Raw genomic sequence first — 17,862 nt, 5'->3', positions numbered from 1 at the left:
GGGGCGCCACTGGGGGGCATTTGGATCTGCCCACAAGGCCAACCAGCTCATCTTCTCCAGCTCAGGGAGAACACCAGGGGCCCCTGGGTCACAGGTCCCTGCCTCACTCCGCATGGGGTGCCCCCAGGCTGCCTCTCAACGGCTGGGCCCCATGTATCCTGGGCACGCAGGTGGGTCCTGGGCATGCAGAGATGCAGGTTGGGGGCTCCATGGGCTCCAGTGGTGGTGGAGGCTGGCTGACCACAGAGTGTGGGGTGTGGCTTCTGCCTGCTGTGCATCCTTGCTGGCCCCAGGCCAGAGTAACATTCTTTTTATTTTATTTTATTTATTTATATATATATTTTGTTTTTATTTTATTGGGGAACAGTGTGGTTTTCCAGGACCCATCAGCTTCAAGTCAAGTAGTTGTTTTAATCTAGTTGTGGAGGGCGCAGCTCAGTGGCCCATGGGGGGATCGAACCAGCAACTTTGGCGTTATGAGCCTGCGTTCTAACCACCTGCGCTAACCAGCCACCCCCACAGCAACATTCTTGACACCTTTGGTAGAATGACAGTTGTCAGAGATTTGGGTAGAAAACAATTTTGTTTTCAAATAATATTCTTCTGGTTGTGAAGACAACAGATATCATTATTCATGGGCTCCCAGGCTGGCATGTCTAGGAAAGCAAGGCCTGGGGTCCCAGTGGCTCACAGCGTATGTGAACGGGCCGTGTGGGTCAGTGTGCGTGGGGATGCGGAGTGGGCACTGGGCACAGCGGCCCGGTGAGGCCATGCCTGGAGTTCCAGGTTGTGCTTCCAGGGGGTCTGGAGGCTGGTGAAGAGCAGACGGGGGCGGGGGGCTAGAAGGAGGAGTGGGGGCTGACCTCTGCTTTGGAGGGAGGGCTTTGGCTGCTCCGGAAGTGGTGGACCAGCTGGTCAGCTTCTGCGGTGTATGCAGCAAGCTCCATTCATCTGGGCAGAGACCTAGAGACAGGACATATCCCGTGAGTGAGTCACCCATGGACAGGTCACATAGCAACTGAATGGTGCCATGGGAGAGTGCCAGGCCTGTGGGAGAGGCTCAGACACCGGGAGGGAGGCAGTTCTGGAGTGTTCCTGAGAGTCCTTGGGGTCACACAGGACCTAGTTAGTCTGTACCCGGACGCCTGACCTATGCCCAGGACACCTCACCTTGTGGGGGGCGTGACAGGTCCCTGGGAAATGCAGACCTGACACCCTGCCTTTGGGGCCCAATGTGGTGCTCCCCACACGCTGAGGCCTGCACTCAGGGGCCCTTCCTGCCTCTATGCCACACCCTCTGTCGTGGCGCTCTGTCCCCCTGGCACTGTGTCCCCACTGTCCAGCCCCCGGTTGATGTACCCAGCCTTCACCTAGAGCTTCTCTGCAGAGCCTGGGCCGGTNACCAATATAATAATGAGAAAACATGGTAATGAAACGCACTGGTTCCAGTGAAGCAGCAGATGGCCTCTGCGTGACACGTGGGCAGCAGGATGGAGGAGCGGGCGGCCCAGGCCACCCAGACCTCAGCTCAGTCTGCTTCAGTTTGCATTTGCTCCCTCCCTGCCCTCTGGGCTGCACCGAGGGGTCCTGTCTGCTCCTGTGCCAGACCCTGGGCCTCACCCACTGGTGCAAGAGGGGTCGCAGGCAGGAAGGCAGAGCACCCAACTAAGAGGCCCTGCCAGCCTTTTCGGGGGGGGTCCGGCCCTCGGCGCGCCCCCCTGAGCCCACAGCGTCCCAGGAGGAAGCCCGCAGGGGCCTGGACTGCAGGCAGGGGCCCCATGTGTACGCAGCAGGCTGACGATGACGACGGGCCTGGAAGTCGCCCCCCTGGCCTGTGGGTAGGGCCAGCCCGCTCTGAGACAGGCTGCTGGCCAGAACAGGTGCCTCCCGGGGCCACGGGGTTCAGAAAAGAGACAGGTGTCATCTACAGGAAAATGTCAAAGACCACAAAAGTGCATCTTGAGGTGAACACACTGAGGGGGCTGGAGTGCTTAGAACGCTGAGGAGAAGCCTGGCCAGCCCGGTGTCGCCCCCACGCCGTGCCCAGGGCTCTCGGCAGGTCAGCAGGAGGCGGCGCTTTAGACTGTCTACGTCTGTTCACATCTTCCCCAGTTTGGGAGACCGAGATTTGATGCTGCAGACACGGTGGGGACAGAGCTGAGCTGTGTGTCCCTCCCTGGGCAGAAGTCCCTGCACGCCCTCCCCTGGGAGGTGCCAGGCGGGCGTTACGGGCCACAGATTCGCCAAGCAGTTTTGGCGGCATCATCCATCATGCCACGCTCGGTTTCCTCGTCATCATGTTCCGTCTGCTTCCCCGCCCGGGGGCGCCGGAGGTGGAGGCCCGCGGTGCTGCCTGGAGGCGTGGTGATGAACGCTCAGCCAGGTGTGCGCCCGTGGCCATTTGTTTATCTGTCTTGAGATTATGCAGTTGGAAACGCACAATTTTATGCTGCCTTTGTAAATTACCACGCCACATTTGATGAATGTCCCCACTTCCGGGCGGCGTTGTGCTCACACACGCGGTGCAGGGGTTATGTTTTTACACTTCCTGGCAGGCGACCATGCTGGAAAGTAAATCTGACCTTAAGCTTCCTACTGCATTAAAGATAATTCAGTTTTAACTTTATGGTCTCAGACGCTTCAGCTGCGGATGTAAAATTCCGGCCCANTGAGAACGGACCTGGTGTCCCTGGGGTAAACTCATGTCACTGGCCTGTGGCTCTGGAAAGTGCTAGAAGGACGCTTCCCCGACTGCCACGCATGCCCAGGTCCCCAAGGGCACCCACCGGAGAAGGGCCCAGCAGGCCCCAGCTGCTGCAGGAGGCCGGCTGGACTGGACGTGGGCCCTTCGGCAGGGGCCCAGCCCCAGGTGCCCAGGTCCTCACTGTGAAATGGGGGTGAGGACAATGACTCCCTCGTCGGCCCCTCGAAGGCCAAGGAGCCCAGTGTGTGAGGACGGTCAGACACCAGGAGCCGCTGGGCCGGGGACTCGACAGGACAGACGGGGTCAGGGCAGGAGGGGGCCTGAGGCAGAGGCAGGGGCCCAGGTGGACACGGAGGACAGCAGCCCCACGTGGGCAGCACCCGCCCACTGGCTCCCTGATGCCCCCACTGTGAATGGCATGGGGACCCAGGGCCAACCTGGGCACGTGTTTATTGCCCAGGTGTCCCGTCCATCGCGCAGTGAACGTGTCTCTGAATTTATCCAGGATTTCCTGGGTCACGGAGACAGGAGTCAGCACATCTGCAACAACAAGTGAATGGTGACAAACACAGGCTCTGCCACACATACGGGGCACTGCGTGGCCGCGGCCCTCTCCCCCCACCTCCCCACTGAGACGAGGGCCAGGTGCCGCCTCGGGGGTCATTTTTCACACCACTGCCGTCTGCTGTGGCCGCAGACGGTGGGGAGGGGCCGGGCCCCGTGACGGGACACCGGGCAGCACGCAGTCCCACGGGGGCCGGGCTGGGGCACGGGGCGCATGTGCGCAGAGGGGGCTGTGGGCAGCGCTCACCTGGAACCTGGGCCTCCTTGTCCGGGTCCACGACGACTGGGTCTTAGTTAAGGAGAACCAGGACCACAGGCTCGCGCCTGGGGTGGTGGCCCAGCAAAGGATACACTTGAAGTTTTCCGAGTTGACTGTGACGCAGTCAGGGAAGGTGACCCGGGGCACGCTGCCCTGCGATGACGACAAAGGTGACAGACAAAGGTCGGCGGGGACGTCGTGTGTCCAGCAGGAGGGCCGGCCTCACTCCAGCCCGGGCCAGCGGACCCCGCCCACCTACCTTCGGGCCCCTCTTTGTGGGACCGCTCTTCCTGAATTCTTTGCCTTTGGTGTCCTTTTTCGCGCTCCCTTCTGTCAGAAAGAGAAAGCAGGGGTGACACCGTGGAACTAGACAGCGGTGGTGTGCACAGCGCTGACTGCCACTCAGCTGCTCACGCCGACACCGTTTGTTTCATGTTATGTGAATTTCACCTCAATAAAAAGTAAGAGATGGGGCTGGCCAAGTGGCGCGATGGTTAAGAACTGGCTTGGGACGCCAGAGGGCCCCAGTTCGGATCCCACATGTGACACCAGTGACACTGCCCTCTACCAAAAAAAAAAGTAAGAGATGGTGGCCACCGTTCACTTTAAGTTTCTTGCAGTTGAAATGACAGTCGTTTCCCCACTGCACAGGCTCAGCGGGCAGGGAAGGCCCAAGCCAGGGGGCACGAGAAAGACAGTCGCCAGGGGCCCCAGGCCCAGCCGCTGACCATTCACACACCATGCTGGGCACCCACCAGTGTGCCTGCTGTGGGGCCGGGCCCTGCTGGCTGCTCTGCCTCCTGCCCAAGCGTTTGCCATCTGTCCCCCGGCTGCACTACGGCTGCAGAGGCTCCTGGTCCTTCTGCCGGCTCTGGAACAGTGACACTTCCCCTTCCTGCGCCCACGCCCGTTCCTGTCCTGTGCTGGAAGCACTGAGGTGGGGCTCCNCTCGGGGCGCCTCTGCCGCGCGTCCCTCACCACCCCCTGACCCTCCTATTGGCCCCGTCGCGGCTCCGGCCTTCGGTCCCTGACCACTCTCCTGGCATCTTTGCCTGGCTCACGGGGGTCACGGCTGGACCCTCACACTCCGCCCCCCACCGCCCCGATCTTCGGCTCAGGGCGCTTACTAAATGCATTTGCTGACCAAGCATGCTAGCATCCGGGTGCAGGCACCTCAAGGTCTCTGGGTGCCTCAGGGACTGAATAAATGCTGCTGAATGAAGAAATGAACGTGTACCCCCATCCCACGCTTCAGAGGGTTTTCCAGAGCCCCGTGTCAGGGTTGGGGCAGGGGATCCGTGTACCCCCAGGGATCAGGGCCTCCGGGCACCCTGAGCCAAAGGTCATCAAGGGTGTGCAGCCCCCCAAAGGGACTCTGAGAGCCGAGCACCATCCCCAGAAAGATTTCGAAAGGCCCTGGGAGCCTGGGCCCCCGGCAGGTTGTGGGGAGGTCCGGAAGGTGTGGTAAGGAAGAGGGCGGAGTGGGGAGGGATGCGTGGACACCCAGCTGCCCGCCCTTCCCTGGCAGGAAGCAGCCGGGGCAGCCGGGCCGGGCCTGGGAGGTGGGACCCAGAGGCAGGGAGGGTGGAGCCCTTTCCGCAGCCTGTCCTCTGCAACCCTCGGGCATCGCCCACCTTGCAGACCCCTCCCGCACCCCAGCTGCCACCCAACTCCAGCTTCTTTATTTGTTTGAAGGGTATTTATTTTGATAAATGTAACATTCACAGAAAAGTATACAGAACACACTGCGCGGCCTGCCTCCCCAGCCTGAGTTCCTTCCGTCGCTTTGCTGGCGCCACCTGTCTTCTAAGGGGATCGCAGCGGCCGGCGCTGAGCCCCGGCCGCTGAAAGGGGGCCTGTCCTCCGCCGGGGCCCGCGCACGCCCTGGCTGCCGGGACACGCGGTGTGCAGGATGCACGCGTCCTGTGTGGCTGCGGTTTTCCAGCTGCCCGCCAGGACTCAGAGCAATTCTCTGCTTTGGGGACAGATGTCCACGGGTCCACGTGGCTGCTGCGAGGTGTCTCACAGGCGTGTGTCCCCCTCTGCCCACGCACATCACATCGGTTTTCTTCATTGGCTTCTCAGGCCAGCTCCTTGAGAGGGGTCCGTGCGCTCTCCTTGGCTCGCTCCTCCGCGGCCTGATGGCGGCCCTTGAGACGTTGTTGGGCACACTCCCACCCCTGGGGCAACACCCACACCTGGTCTTATCCCCTGAACCCCCACCCCCACCCCACCTCTGCTGCCGGGACCTCGCACTCCCCATGTGGACATCCCACAGGCGCCTCCTCCCTTTCCCAGCGTCCTACAGACCCCAACCCCCAGGAGCCCCCGGTGGGAAATGGAATGAATGAAAGGCTGAATGAAGGGCTTTGTTGCTCCGGGAGGGACCGTCCTCTGTGGGTCTGGTTAGCCCAGCCTGCGCCCCCGCCCTGCCCCAGGCCTGCCTGCCCTTCCTGCTTTGGGAGCCTTTCTTAGCAGGTGCCACTGTGTTGGGCTTCCCTGCTTCTGGGAGGAGACCTGTGGCCACCTGTCCCCTGTCCCCTGCAGCCACACCCACACCTGGCAGGGCGAGGGCTCTTGAACCTTCTACACACCCAGCAAGTGGGGTCACCACTCCCCTGCCTGAGAAGGACCCTGCCGGAAATCATCCCCCACCCCCACTGTACCTTGTGGAAGTGGGGGCCAGCTGAGGGGGGACACAGCAGTTACCTAAATCAGGAGGAACTCCCAGGAGGCAGAGGCCACTGCCAGGACGGCGGAGCCCAGGGCCCTCAGGGAGACAGTCACACAGGGCCCCAAGAGCACTCTCCCGGGCCCCAGGAACCCTCTCTCCTTCAGGGAAGGACAGAGAGGGGCCGTAAATCACGGCTCTGCTAATTCCCCAGGGCCTCGCGGGCACCAGATGTGCGGGCTTGTGTAATGAGCACTCTCCCGGGGTCTGACCACGTGCCAAACAGGCTAATTGAGCGCCTAGGAAAAGATTTGTGTCAGGTGCCTTCGCTGCGCTCCCAGGATGAGGTCCGAGCAGCACTGGCCAGGCGGAGGCTTCCGGAAGGCCTCCTGGCTACACTCCAGGCCAGTCNCGGCGCTCCGGCCGCCCCGCTCGCCGGCCGGGCGCAGCCGGACGGAGGAAGTCGGACCTCGGCGTCCAGGGGCCGGGCGGCCCGAGGGGACTCGAGAACCTGCTCCGGTTTCCCGGCGGCGCGTGGCGAGGCCTGTCCGGGGGCCGCCGCCCCGCGCGCCGCCGGCTCCCGGCTCCCTCCCGGCCTGCGGGCCTGGCCTCCGCCGGGTCGGACAGTTAGGAGGGCCCGGGCCTCCCTAAGGGCGCTCCCCGGCCGCGAAACCGCAGCTCGGTTCCGGGAAGGCCACCTAAGCCCCGAGCTTCAACTTGGTTCCCGCCACCGAGCCCAGGGCCCCCCCCCCGTGAGCGTAGCCGGGTCGGGAAGAACGGGGACCCTCGCGGGCTCCGAGCCCCGAAGCCCACGGCGTCCAAGGCCTCCACGCCGGGGCGCGTGCGAAGCGCGGCCGGCAGAAGCGGGGCCCGTGGACGGGCAGGTGGGCCCGTGGCGTCCCCTCCCGGGCACAGGAAGCGCCCGCCCCGCAGGACGGCTGTGGGCTCCGGACGCCGGCGCAGAGCAGGCGCCGAGTAAACGCCGGGCGGTGTCACGTATTAATTACTCAGTGGCCGGTATTACTGCGCAGCCCGTTTGTAGCTGTGACCCCAACTCGCGCGCGAAAGGACAGCCTTCGCGTGGAGAGGGCAGGGGGCTGTGTGCGTCAGGCCAGCCTCTCGGGCCTCCCACGATCCGTCCCCAACGGCCCTCCGGTTTCACCCCAGCCTCCAGGCTTTGGGTGGCGCGCACGAAGGCGCCCCTCGCGGCTCCGTGCAGGGACCCAACGTCCGCGTGCACCACGACCCTCGGGGGTCCGTTTTCGTTTTGTGCAGCAGCAGCAGCAGCAGGGCTTGGTGGCCAGATGGCGGCTCGGAAAGCCGCTGGCCGCGGCCTGGATGGGCGTGGGGTGGTCGCCCCTGCCTCGCTTGCGCGCACGAGGTTGTGCTCGGCTTCGTGTGCAGTGTGCGGTGCAGCCCCGCGCATGGGGTTTTCGCTTCCCCCCGCTTCCTCCTCCCGAGCTGCACTCGTGGGATCCGGGCGTTGCTGCCCCGCAGGCAATCGGCCCAGCGCGCCGCTCGCGGGGTTCCCCTGACCCCGAGACCCGCCCCTGCCTCGCTCGCGCCCCACTTTCTGGGAGGAAACATCAGCGTGTGTGTGTCCCAGACCCACCCACAGGGAGGACCCTCCTCCGAAGTTTTGGGGGGTCCTCTGGGCTCGTCGGAGGCGGCCGCACGGATAGCCGAGGCGCCTGCTTGGTGAGGTCGGGTCTGCGGGCCTCGGGGCGGGGCCAGAGGAGGCGGGGCGCAGCGGGGCGAGGGCGGCTCCCCCCTCCCGATCCCGCCTCTGCGTTTCCGAGCCCACCCTGGGCTGTGGTGGCCGGACGGTATTCTGGGGACGGGCCAGGAGGGACGACACGAGTTGCTCTAGCCTTCTGAAGGGTCCCCGCCACCCTGGCTCTAGGCAAAAGGGGCGCCCAGCTCCCGGCCCCAAGCTTTGGTTCCTCACACACCCCGGCGGGGGCCTCCCAGCCCTTTTTTACCACGGAGAAAAGAGACCCCGACTAGCTGCCCTGCGCCGCAGTAACCCCAGGCCTGTCTGCGTCGCTGGGCCCTCCCTGGCCGCCTCCGGAACGCTTGGGGTCGCGAATGGAACTGCCGACTGACTCCACTGGCCGCAGTGTGCACAGCTCTCAGGGAACCCGGGCCAGGGGTGCGGGGTGGGAGACCGGGGTGCGGTTTGGGAGGACCCTGGGTGAGTTTGGGGACGCGCGCTGGGCGTGCGGGTTAAGGGCAGCCTCTTTTCCACGCTCTNGCAAACATGAAAAGAAACTTCGCGGTGCCACTCACTGTAGTGAGCTTGGGGCGCCGTGCCTCCCGCGGAAGTCCAGGGCGCGTGCTGGAGGAGAGCGTGGGGGGCCATCACCCTGACTCCCCCATGTCACCACCCTTCCAGAGGCAGTCGCCCTCTCAGCCGGGAGAGCCCGGGGGCCATAGCTCCGAGGTGCTGCCAGGACCTCTGCCCACCGGCTGGCCGCCCCATCCTAGGGAGGGTGGCAGGTGGCTCCCTCACAGGGACTGTCACCTCTCTGCTCCCTGAGGAAGCCCCGTTCCTGCCTCCCACACTTTCTCTCTGTTTGCTTTTCTCAGTCGGAGAGCGAGGAGAAGGTTGTCACCTATGACCACATCGGCCCCAATGTCTGCATGGGAGACCACAAGGTGATGTGACCTGGCTGTGACCCAGGGGAGGGACCCGGGGGGCTGGCTGCACGGTGGGCGGGCGGTGGGGGGAGTGGCTGCTTCCTGCCTCCATCTTCTGGCTTCGCAGAAGAGGCCAAGTTGTCTGTTTTCATTTCATTTTAATAAAATACCGGGAGGTAGATGGGTAGGTAGAGAAGCAGAAACGACTAGTCACAACGGAATAAAATACACAGTTTCACTATTTTAAAAAGTACTGTCTACAGCTGACTCTCTCTTAGGCCATTTCTCCTGTGTGCGTTTGAAGTATTTCATTGTCCTTATGCCAAGCACGCTGTCAGCAGCACCGTGGTGAATGGGTATCCCGGTCAGCACTTCAGGGAGAAACAGCAATTATTAGAATGGGGACTGAGTTTGTACAAGTCACTGTCCCCAGCCATCCTCACTGAGGGGTTACGCTGGCAGCAGGTGGTGACCCCCAACCAAACCGGAGACGTACGCTTTCCCATTTTCAAGTCCGATGGGCCGCGACCCCTGGGCGTGTCATCCTGAGACACAGCTCCCACACTGGTGGCCGGCAGGAGCAGACCCCAGGGTGGGCACTCTGTTCCCACCCCTGCTATTGGGGGGCATATTCAGCCTTTAAATCTGCTTTTACGTGAGTTTTTGCCTGGAAATAACATGTTTAAAACCACAAAGGCACTTTGCCGGGGCCTCTGGTGGCCCAGCCCGGCCATTCCCTGTGACACGGGCTGGGTGCCCAGGGGACGCACCCTTCACTGACGCGGTCAGCAGCTCCCTGCCTGGTTCTGATGCCCCCTCTTCTCCCGCTGCAGCCCGTGTTCCTGGCTTTCCGTGTGGCGCCCGGGGCAGGTAAAGCTCACACACATGTGCCCAAGTGTTGTGTCGTGCAGTGACGTGGTGGTAAATATGACTCCTTCCCTCGAGTTCACCTTTTCTGAGCTTCTCCCGGTGTGTTTGTCCCTTTAACAAACCACTGATTCCACGGCAGGGAAGAGATGCCAGCGACATGAGAGGACCCCTCGCGAGCCCTGCCTGTAGCCGAGCAGCAGGTGGAAGTCACCGTCCCTTGAAGTCCACACTCAACAGCTGCATCGATAAACCCGCCAAACGCCACCCGCTAGACGGCCGGCCCCACACTTCGCTTCAGCCTCCGGACCATCCCGGGGGAGCGTCACATACCTCACCGTCTTGTCTGTTCATGTGACATTAAGTAGAAATATTGGTTTTTTTCTAATAAGTCACAGTCCTGTTGCCAAAACTCTAATAGACAGCAAAGAGACTCTGTATTTTACATTCACAGTTTTCAATTTTAATCATCGTCAGCGTGGAAGAGCTTCCCCACAGGTGTCAAACGTCCCCTCTGCCAGCTGGAGGTGTGCCCAGGGCAGGGCGACGGCGGGGCTCTGGGCTGACTCAGGCAGTGTGGTCACTGGTAGGACGCCGGGGGCGCCCTTCGACTCACTCCCGATGGCCCCCCTTCCGTGTTATTCACTCTACTGCCATGTTACATGGTTTTTGAATCACACTGCAGCTGCTTTCCATTTTTATATATAAATATATATAAATATATACTTTTTAAAATAATTTATAAATCTTACCAAAACTTATGCTAAATCTACTTTCCAGTATGAGTGCTTGAGAGTCATGTCGGTAGCTAGCATTGGAGTCAGGATGCCACACGCAGACCCACGCAGCAGGCGACATGGCCTGGCCGTGCATCGCGGGCACGCGGCTCGAGCACGCCCACTGCACTAGCAGCTTGCCACACCCCTGCCTCCGGTGTAAGAGTAAGAACTCAATGTGAAGTTATAGCTAGCTTGGGTGTACCTTTTACGAATTTTGTAAACCGTTTTGTCTGTCTTTTGTTACTGTTCTATGGTGCCAAGTATTCTCATAAAACAATAATACTATGGGAGACGTACAAGTAGGCTAGTCTGCTTCCAGTAGAAATCGCTGTTAACATGGGCTGTATATAAACATTCAGAGAAACAGCTGTACATTTCCTTGGTTGCTCAGCTGCCAACGCCCCGTGTAATAACCTGGCCGCAAACGTTTTCAAGCACTGAGCACAGCACTACGAGGTGACGGCAAAGCCTGTGGATGAAACACAAGCGTACGTTTTATTGATTTGCTTCAGAACACTACAGAATCCCTGGGCCGGGCGAGCAGCAGGCACACGCTCGTTTTACACAGATCACTACCAGTGCGAGTCATTTGGTGTCCGCTTGACGATCCGCTCGGGCTCTGGGCCAGTGCTGCCGTCACTCTGCTCTGCCCGCCGGCCACACGGCGATTCTGATAAACGGGGCTCCCGCTGTTGGTCACTGTGGAGGCCTTTAGAAATGACCGCTCCAGTTCCTAAGCAATAAAATTGATCATGGTGAAAACAGTCCGCCTGGCTTTGTTCCTCGCCTCCGGTGCCCCGTCCCCTTTGAGAGGCCGAGGGGCAGGACTCGGCCCCTTTGTAGCCCATTTCAGATCAAGCCCATTCCAAATCCTGGAATTTCATTCTATCACAAACCTAAGCCTTAGCTGAGAGCAGAAAAATAATCTTTTGGCTTTTTTACTGTGGTGGCACTGATGGGATTTACCCCTCAGCATTTTTAAATGAGATTATGTAAATGCGCTGCTTCCCTCAAAACTTTAAAGCTGCACATTCCTTTGCTCTCGACTGGAGCTGAGAAGCACCCACTCGGAGAGAGAAAATACGTTTTAATATTGCTCCCTTGAAAACCAGCCAGTGGTTCAGAAGGAGTGTCTTTTTTTAATAAATTGATGGGACGGCCACATGGCAAAAAACATCAACAGCCTTCTCTATGTTTCTCTCTAACGTTTTCAAAACCACGTCCCAAGAGAAAGCTTGTAATAATAGAATCATTTGTATTTAACGTTTTAAATTAAAAGAACACTTATGCCCATTAAGATGCAACACGCGGAGCCTGGGCCACAGAGCGTCTGGATCAGATGGTCTTTTGTTAACGGGACAGAAGTCGGGGCGGCGGTAACGGAGCAGCCCCGGGGCCCCCGCGGGGAGCGGGCGGGCGAGCGGAGGGCTCCCCGGGTTCCGCCGGCCCCGTCCTGCCGGCTGGAGGGCGCAGGCCCCGGCTGCGTCCCAGCCGCCCCGACCTCCGCGCTCGGAGCCCCGCGGCCCCGGGCAGCGGGCGGACCTGCGGCCTCGCGGCTCACCTGCCGGCGCCCCGCGGCCCGGGGTGGGGACAAGGGGGCGCCGCGCCCCGGGTTTTCCGAGAGGAAGCAAGACGCGCTGCGGCCGGGAGCCGCGCTCCGACGGGACGTGTTAAATAATTTATTGACGATACAAAGTGGAGCGCCCGGGCCGCGCCGCCTCACAACTTATTCCGTAGAAATATAGACACACGTCCGGCTCACGAGGCGTCCGCGCCGCCGCCGCCGCCGCACGGGCTGACCAGCGCCAAGTTCGAGGGTTTGTGCTTCTTGAGCAGCCGCGTGATCTTCTCGTCGTCCGAGTTGGGGTCCAGGGGCCGGTTGTACTCGTCGTCGTCCTCCGCGTCCGAGCCGCCCCCCTTCAGCTTCTCGGCGTCCGAGTCCTGCTTCTTCTTGGCCGACGCCATCTCCGCCGCGTGCCGCTTGCGCCACTTGGTGCGGCGGTTCTGGAACCACACCTGGGGGCGGGGGCGGCGTCAGGCGGCGCCCCGGCCCGGCCCTCGCTCTGCGCCCCGCACCCCCGGGAGCGGCCGCGGCCGCGCGCGCATTCGCAGGACGCGGGGCGCTCACCTTGACCTGGCTCTCGGTCATGCCCAGCGAGTAGGCGAGGCGCGCGCGCTCCGGGCCCGCCAGGTACTTGGTCTGCTCGAAGGTCTTCTCCAGCGCGAAGATCTGCTGGCCCGAGAAGGTGGGGCGCGAGTGCTTCTTCTTGCCGTCCTTGTCCAGGGCCGCGCCGGCCGGGGCTGCGGGGGAGAGCGCGTGAGTGCCCGGCCCGCGCCCCGACCCTGCGCCCCGACCCCCCGCGCCCCGCTCACCCGGGCCCCGCTCACCCGGGCCGGCCAGGCGGGGGTCCCTCCAGGGCGAGCCCGGCACCACCCCGGGCCAGAAGATGGGCGGGCGCCCCGGCAGCTCGGCCAGCGGCTTCGGGTAGCCGCGCGCCACGGCGGCCGCGGGCCCGAAGTAGACGCCGGCCGACGACGCGAGCCCGTTGAGACGGGGCAGGCCGCCCAGGAGGCCGCCGCCCGCCGCGCCCACGGGCCGCCCCAGGATGTCGCTGATGCCGTGCGGGGTGCCGAGCGGCAGCTGCGCGCCCAGGCCGCCCAGCGCGGGCGCCTTGAAGCCGGCCGGGCCCTGCAGCGCGTACGGGAACAGCGACGTCTTCATCTCGGCCATGTTGTGCAGCGCGGCCAGCGGCGCGCTGCTCAGCACGAACGCGCCCGGCCGGTTAGCGTCCATGGGCGCCGCCGCCGCCGGCCCGGGCGCCCATCCGGCCCGGGGAGTCCGTGCNGTCAGAGGGGCCAGCAAAGGGGTCAGGGGGTGCGCACCAACCCGGGGCTTCCGGGCGGAGGGACACGCCCCCTTCCTTCATGTCGCCTGACAGAGGACACAAGTGGACCGAGCCAGAGCTGGGAGGGTCCCCTCACCTGCAGCACACAGGTGCCTCTGCTCTGGTCCACGTATCTGTGCATCTCAGGTCCCTGGCTGGGGACAGGGCCCCGCCTTGATTCCGAGGAGAAAGGGGAGGTCCGGCCGGGGAGGGACCGCAGGGCCCCCAGGGCCCAGGGCTGCGCAGGCCTCTGAAGGTCACTGGGGAGAACGGTTGCTTCCTCGGCCGGGACGGGAGCCCACCCAGAGGGGCTCATTCGCACGCCAACGTCCTCCCTGGAGTTTGAGGTGGGAGAAGATGCTGGTGTCTGTGGCGGGCAGGAGGGGTGTGGGCCGAGCAGGTCACTGCTTCCTGACCCCCAAACCCCAGCGCTGGGGCCACCGAGACCACACAGTAGTGGCTTGGTATAATCATTTACTTGAGCATCTGAACAGAAAACAAACCCGCCACCCAAGCATCCTGGTCCGGGAACCATGCGCCTGTCCCAGGGAACAGCGTTTGCATCAGCCAGGAACTGTCTTCTGAGGGCCCAGCCTGCTACTGAGGGCTCCCGGGAGGTGGTGACCCTGTCCAGGCCCCTGGGTATAGACGCGCCCCCACCACAGGGCAGGGGACGGTCCTGGGTGTCTCAGGTGGTGGCAGGTGGCTCCCGGGCAGAAGGGGCTGCAGCCCAGCAGGTCACTGGAGAAGCGTGGGGCCGGGCTGCACGGGGGCTGGGAGAGCCCGGGGTGGCGGAGGGGCTGGGCCCGGCGGGTTCGGAGGGATGTCACACGATGGCTTGGATGTCACACGATGGCTTGGTTTGGCAGCCCGTACAGCACCAGGTTGAGGCTGATGGGGAGCCGCTCAGGGCCTTGCAGCTGTGGCAGGAGGGACATCAGCCTGTCCTTGAAGGTCCCCGGAGCCTCACCTGAGGGGAGACAGATGTGCTCATGAAGTTCTCAGCAGCCAAGGGCCACACGCGTGGAGGGTGGGGAGGCGGGGTGCTCCTGGCTCTGCCTGCGGACGTGTCCTCACAGACGGGGACACCGAGGCCGGAGGACTGATGGTGCCGGGACCTGACTGCCTGACACCACACCCCGGCACTGAAGCAGCAAGACTCTGACGATTCTACCAGCAGGGGGTCTCTTCCTGCCACCATTCAGCTGCCACCCGACTGGGGGGGGGGTTGCACTGACATGGTTCTGTGCCTGCCTTTGCACGAGGCATGTGGTGGCACATGACCACCGTGCCCTCCCTCTGCTGATGGAGAAGTCACCGGCGGCTGCCCTTCACCCCCCAGAGCTGCGCCTTCTGTCCCCGTCACCTGCCTGTCCTGTGACCCGGACCCTCGTCACCCTCATCCACCTGCTGACACTGTTCACTCTCACTCACTCTCGCGTTCAAACAGCATCTACTGCTTGGGAGCGACATCCCAGGCAGTGGACGATGTGATTTCAAAACTGTAAGCTCCTTTTGTGTCGCCTACTTGGAAGAGTTCGTGATTTTAATCATCCTGGGATAAATCTCCTACTTATGGTGGATTATTCCTCTAACAGACCGCTAAAGCCATTAACAAGCGTCATACTGAAGTTTTTACACCAGTTTCCCCGTGTGAGGCTGTCGCCAGAGTAGCTTCTGCTCCCAGGCCGCACACCTGGGCTTTTGAAATTTGTTTGACTTGAACGGTTTTAAAGCAGATCTAATGACCAGTGTGTTTTTCCCTGAGTTTGGATGCCAGGCCTCACTGGCGGCCCTCGCGTGCAGGAGGCCGAGGCCCACGTCACGCACGACCTGCAGAGGCCGTGCGGAAGCAGAGATGGGAACGCTGGCCCTGCAGGGCTGCAGGACCGGGGCGCGAGGTGGCGGCAGCCTGGCCTGCAGGGGCGGGCAGGGAGGCGGGGGTCTCGTTACCGTGTCTGGCCATCACGCCGGCTTCCATCTTCTGAAGGAGACGGACCGCTCTCCCCGTCGGCTTGCCAACCGTCAGCAGATCTGAAGGAGAAAGCTCCCCTCAGGCGGCGGTGTGGGCCCCATGGACTTCTGAGGGCCGGACCTGGGGCCACACCCACTCACTTTCCCACAGGACGCTGGCCCGCAGTGCGTTGTCCCGCAGGAGGGCCGGCCACTGGTTCGCCAGGATGCTGCTGACCCCTGCCAGGCTCAGAAGGACGGCGGTCTCCACGGGCTCCTCCAAGGACAGCTGGGCGGCACTGCAGGGGACCCGGCTCCGTGGACCAGAGCCCTCCCCCATTCCAACCCAAACGCCATCAAGGGCTGGGATGTGTGTTTGGACTGACAGCTCTTAAACTTCCTGAAAGAATTAAGAATTCTCCCCACACCCCAAACTTAAATACCACTTAACAAGAAAAGGCATTTCAGAGCTGCCAGACCTTGTGCTCCCCTGCGTGGGCTGAAGCCAGGAGGGGGACGTGTCCTCCGTGAGAGGGACGTGTCCCGCTGGGCCCCCTGGGCAGCCCACAGGCTGCACGTGCTGCGGGGCACTTCCCCACCTGCCGGCCCACTGCCTCCTGGCCCAATTCCCGTGGCCTCGAGGCTCCAGCCGGGCCTGTGGTCAGTGGCTGGAACCGACCTCTCTCCGAGACTTTGCCAGGGAAGGGTCTGGGGCAGAGGATGGGCGCCTGGCTCCCTCGTGGGACTCTGCCCACGGTGTGCAGATACTCTGTCCCTCACACCCCCAGGGGGCACACACCCGTTGCTCATGCTCCCCAAGCTCCCCCCATCAGTCACCCCCAAGCCAGGCCCCCATGGCGCCCGGGCAGGGGACACAGGCACCTCTTGCTCTCCGAGGACTCCGTGTGCCGCCGCGCGCTCTCGTAGGACCGGGTGCGGTCCAGCAGGACCATCATGCGGCAACCTGCAGGACACAGGAGGGGCCGTGCAGGCCGGCGTCGGCCCAAGGCCCTTTCCTGGGACCCACTGGCCACACGGCACACGGGACGTTATTAGCTCCAGGGGCCCCGCACCCTTCACTGCCTCCTCGTGCGACAGGGCCCAGTACTCCCCGCCCGGCGAGGAGTCTCGGCTCGCAGCGTGCCACGCTGAAAAGGTATCGGACTTGCCCCAGCCACAGGCACATGATGACGAGCTGGTCACCTGGGCTCCGGTGCCACTGAAGCAGGTAACACGGAGTGGCATGCGAGCCCCACGGATAAGAGCCCACCCGCACCTCCCACGGAGGCCTGGCTGGGCTGGGCTTCGGGCAGGCAGAACCTGCAGCGGCTCAAACACAGGCCTTGGCAGGGAGCCCAGGGGCCCGGGGACGCTGCCACCCCTGCAGGCACCTGTGAGCCTCACAGTTCTTGGATTTCACTAGCCCCCCATTTGAGAAGGCTCGGAACTGCAGCTTCACAGAGGGTGTTTCCACCTCCCCTTGGGGTAAGGAATCCGCCCAGGTGACATGCTTATGGGCTGGGGTGGCGGGCTGGAAAGGAGCCTGGCATCAGATGACAGGGATGGGCTCAGGTGCCCTGACCATGGGACAAGTGTCCTCAAAGTGGGGGGCATCTTTCAGGGGTCCCTGAAAAGGCCGCCAACCACTCACATGGGCATCTTGGTGGCAGGGGTGGCTACCTGGCAGCCTCCTGGACTACTGGTGACAGCAAGAGGGAAAACAAGGCCCAGAGCACCCACACTTAGGCTCGAAGGACTGGGGGGAGGGCTGTGAAGTGCCCCCCAGCCTCCTGGACTCTGTAGGCTCAGGCCCGGAGGGTGCCCCCCAACTCCTGCCCCTGGCTGAGCCTGCCAGGTTTGGAAATCTGAAGCGGGGCATCTGAGAGAGCAGGGGGGCCTGAGGGCAGGAGTGCTGTCCCCGGGGCCCCCCGAGGCCCTTCGTCAGGCTATGACTCCTGACTAGATGCGGCCGGCTCCGCCCCCGCGCGTCCTGGGTATTCATTGTGTACCCACAGGTCCCGGCAGAGTCGGGCTGGGGTCCTGAGAGGACCCGGCTCACCTTCTAGGTTCATGGCGGCCAACCGTTCCACCAGCACGTGGGACAGGAAGCTCTCCATCCCGTAGAAGAAGAAGCCTTCGCAGCTGCCCAGGAGCTGCTCCCACTCGGCCTGGCTGCACAGGGAGAGTGACCCGGTGTGCGGGTGGCCAGCCGGGCGCGGAGGGGTCCGAGGGCAATGCAGCCAGGACCCGTCGTCCTGAAGCCCTCGGCACCGCGGGCTGCAGGTGACACACTCGGGACGTGCCGTTGAAGCCAACACCGTCCTGTTCCGTCCTCCCGCCACACCCCACTTCTTTGCTAGGACAACGCCAGCGCTCACGCCCATGGGGGACCCTCTCCGTGTCTGCCTCTCAGGTTCCCTGGCTGGCTGGTCCAGCCGGCTCTCCTGAGAACGGACCTGGTGTCCCTGGGGTAAACTCATGTCACTGGCCTGTGGCTCTGGAAAGTGCTAGAAGGACGCTTCCCCGACTGCCACGCATGC

General features: G+C 62.9%; 3 protein-coding genes across 5 annotated transcripts in view; 1 reads left to right on the top strand and 2 right to left on the bottom strand.

Moving 5' to 3' along the window:
- INPP5A (inositol polyphosphate-5-phosphatase A) overlaps positions 1-11,811 on the top strand; it is a 179,988-nt gene extending 168,177 nt beyond the window's left edge. For 2 of the 3 annotated variants that reach the window (XM_019644118.1, XM_019644117.1), the window contains 3 exons: positions 8,788-8,856; positions 9,672-9,759; positions 9,848-11,811. In XM_019644118.1, coding sequence (XP_019499663.1) covers positions 8,788-8,856; positions 9,672-9,752 — 150 coding nt within the window. In that variant the 3' untranslated portion in view covers positions 9,753-9,759; positions 9,848-11,811. The remainder of the gene's footprint in view (positions 1-8,787; positions 8,857-9,671; positions 9,760-9,847) is intronic. The other variant, XM_019644116.1, reaches the window with a different exon arrangement.
- Positions 11,812-12,149: 338 nt separating this feature from the next.
- Positions 12,150-13,323, bottom strand: NKX6-2 (NK6 homeobox 2). Its single transcript, XM_019644119.1, has 3 exons — positions 12,873-13,323; positions 12,613-12,785; positions 12,150-12,500 (listed from the first exon to the last, which is right to left on the bottom strand). Exons 1-3 carry the CDS (start codon positions 13,276-13,278, stop codon positions 12,243-12,245), a joined length of 837 nt encoding a protein of 278 aa, XP_019499664.1. The 5' UTR covers positions 13,279-13,323; the 3' UTR covers positions 12,150-12,242.
- Positions 13,324-13,829: 506 nt separating this feature from the next.
- Positions 13,830-17,862, bottom strand: part of CFAP46 (cilia and flagella associated protein 46) — a 100,026-nt gene continuing 95,993 nt past the window's right edge. The window contains exons 47-51 of the mRNA XM_019644076.1: positions 17,382-17,829; positions 16,205-16,286; positions 15,485-15,621; positions 15,323-15,403; positions 13,830-14,339 (exon numbers count right to left, since the gene is read on the bottom strand). Coding sequence (XP_019499621.1) covers positions 14,215-14,339; positions 15,323-15,403; positions 15,485-15,621; positions 16,205-16,286; positions 17,382-17,829 — 873 coding nt within the window. The 3' untranslated portion in view covers positions 13,830-14,214. The remainder of the gene's footprint in view (positions 14,340-15,322; positions 15,404-15,484; positions 15,622-16,204; positions 16,287-17,381; positions 17,830-17,862) is intronic.

This window comes from Hipposideros armiger, unplaced genomic scaffold (genome assembly GCF_001890085.2).
Source record: "Hipposideros armiger isolate ML-2016 unplaced genomic scaffold, ASM189008v1 scaffold_85, whole genome shotgun sequence".
In the NCBI taxonomy this organism is placed as follows: Eukaryota; Metazoa; Chordata; class Mammalia; order Chiroptera; family Hipposideridae; genus Hipposideros; species Hipposideros armiger.
The sequence above is the reverse complement of the archived record's forward strand: the minus strand, read 5'-3'. Positions and strand labels throughout refer to the sequence as shown.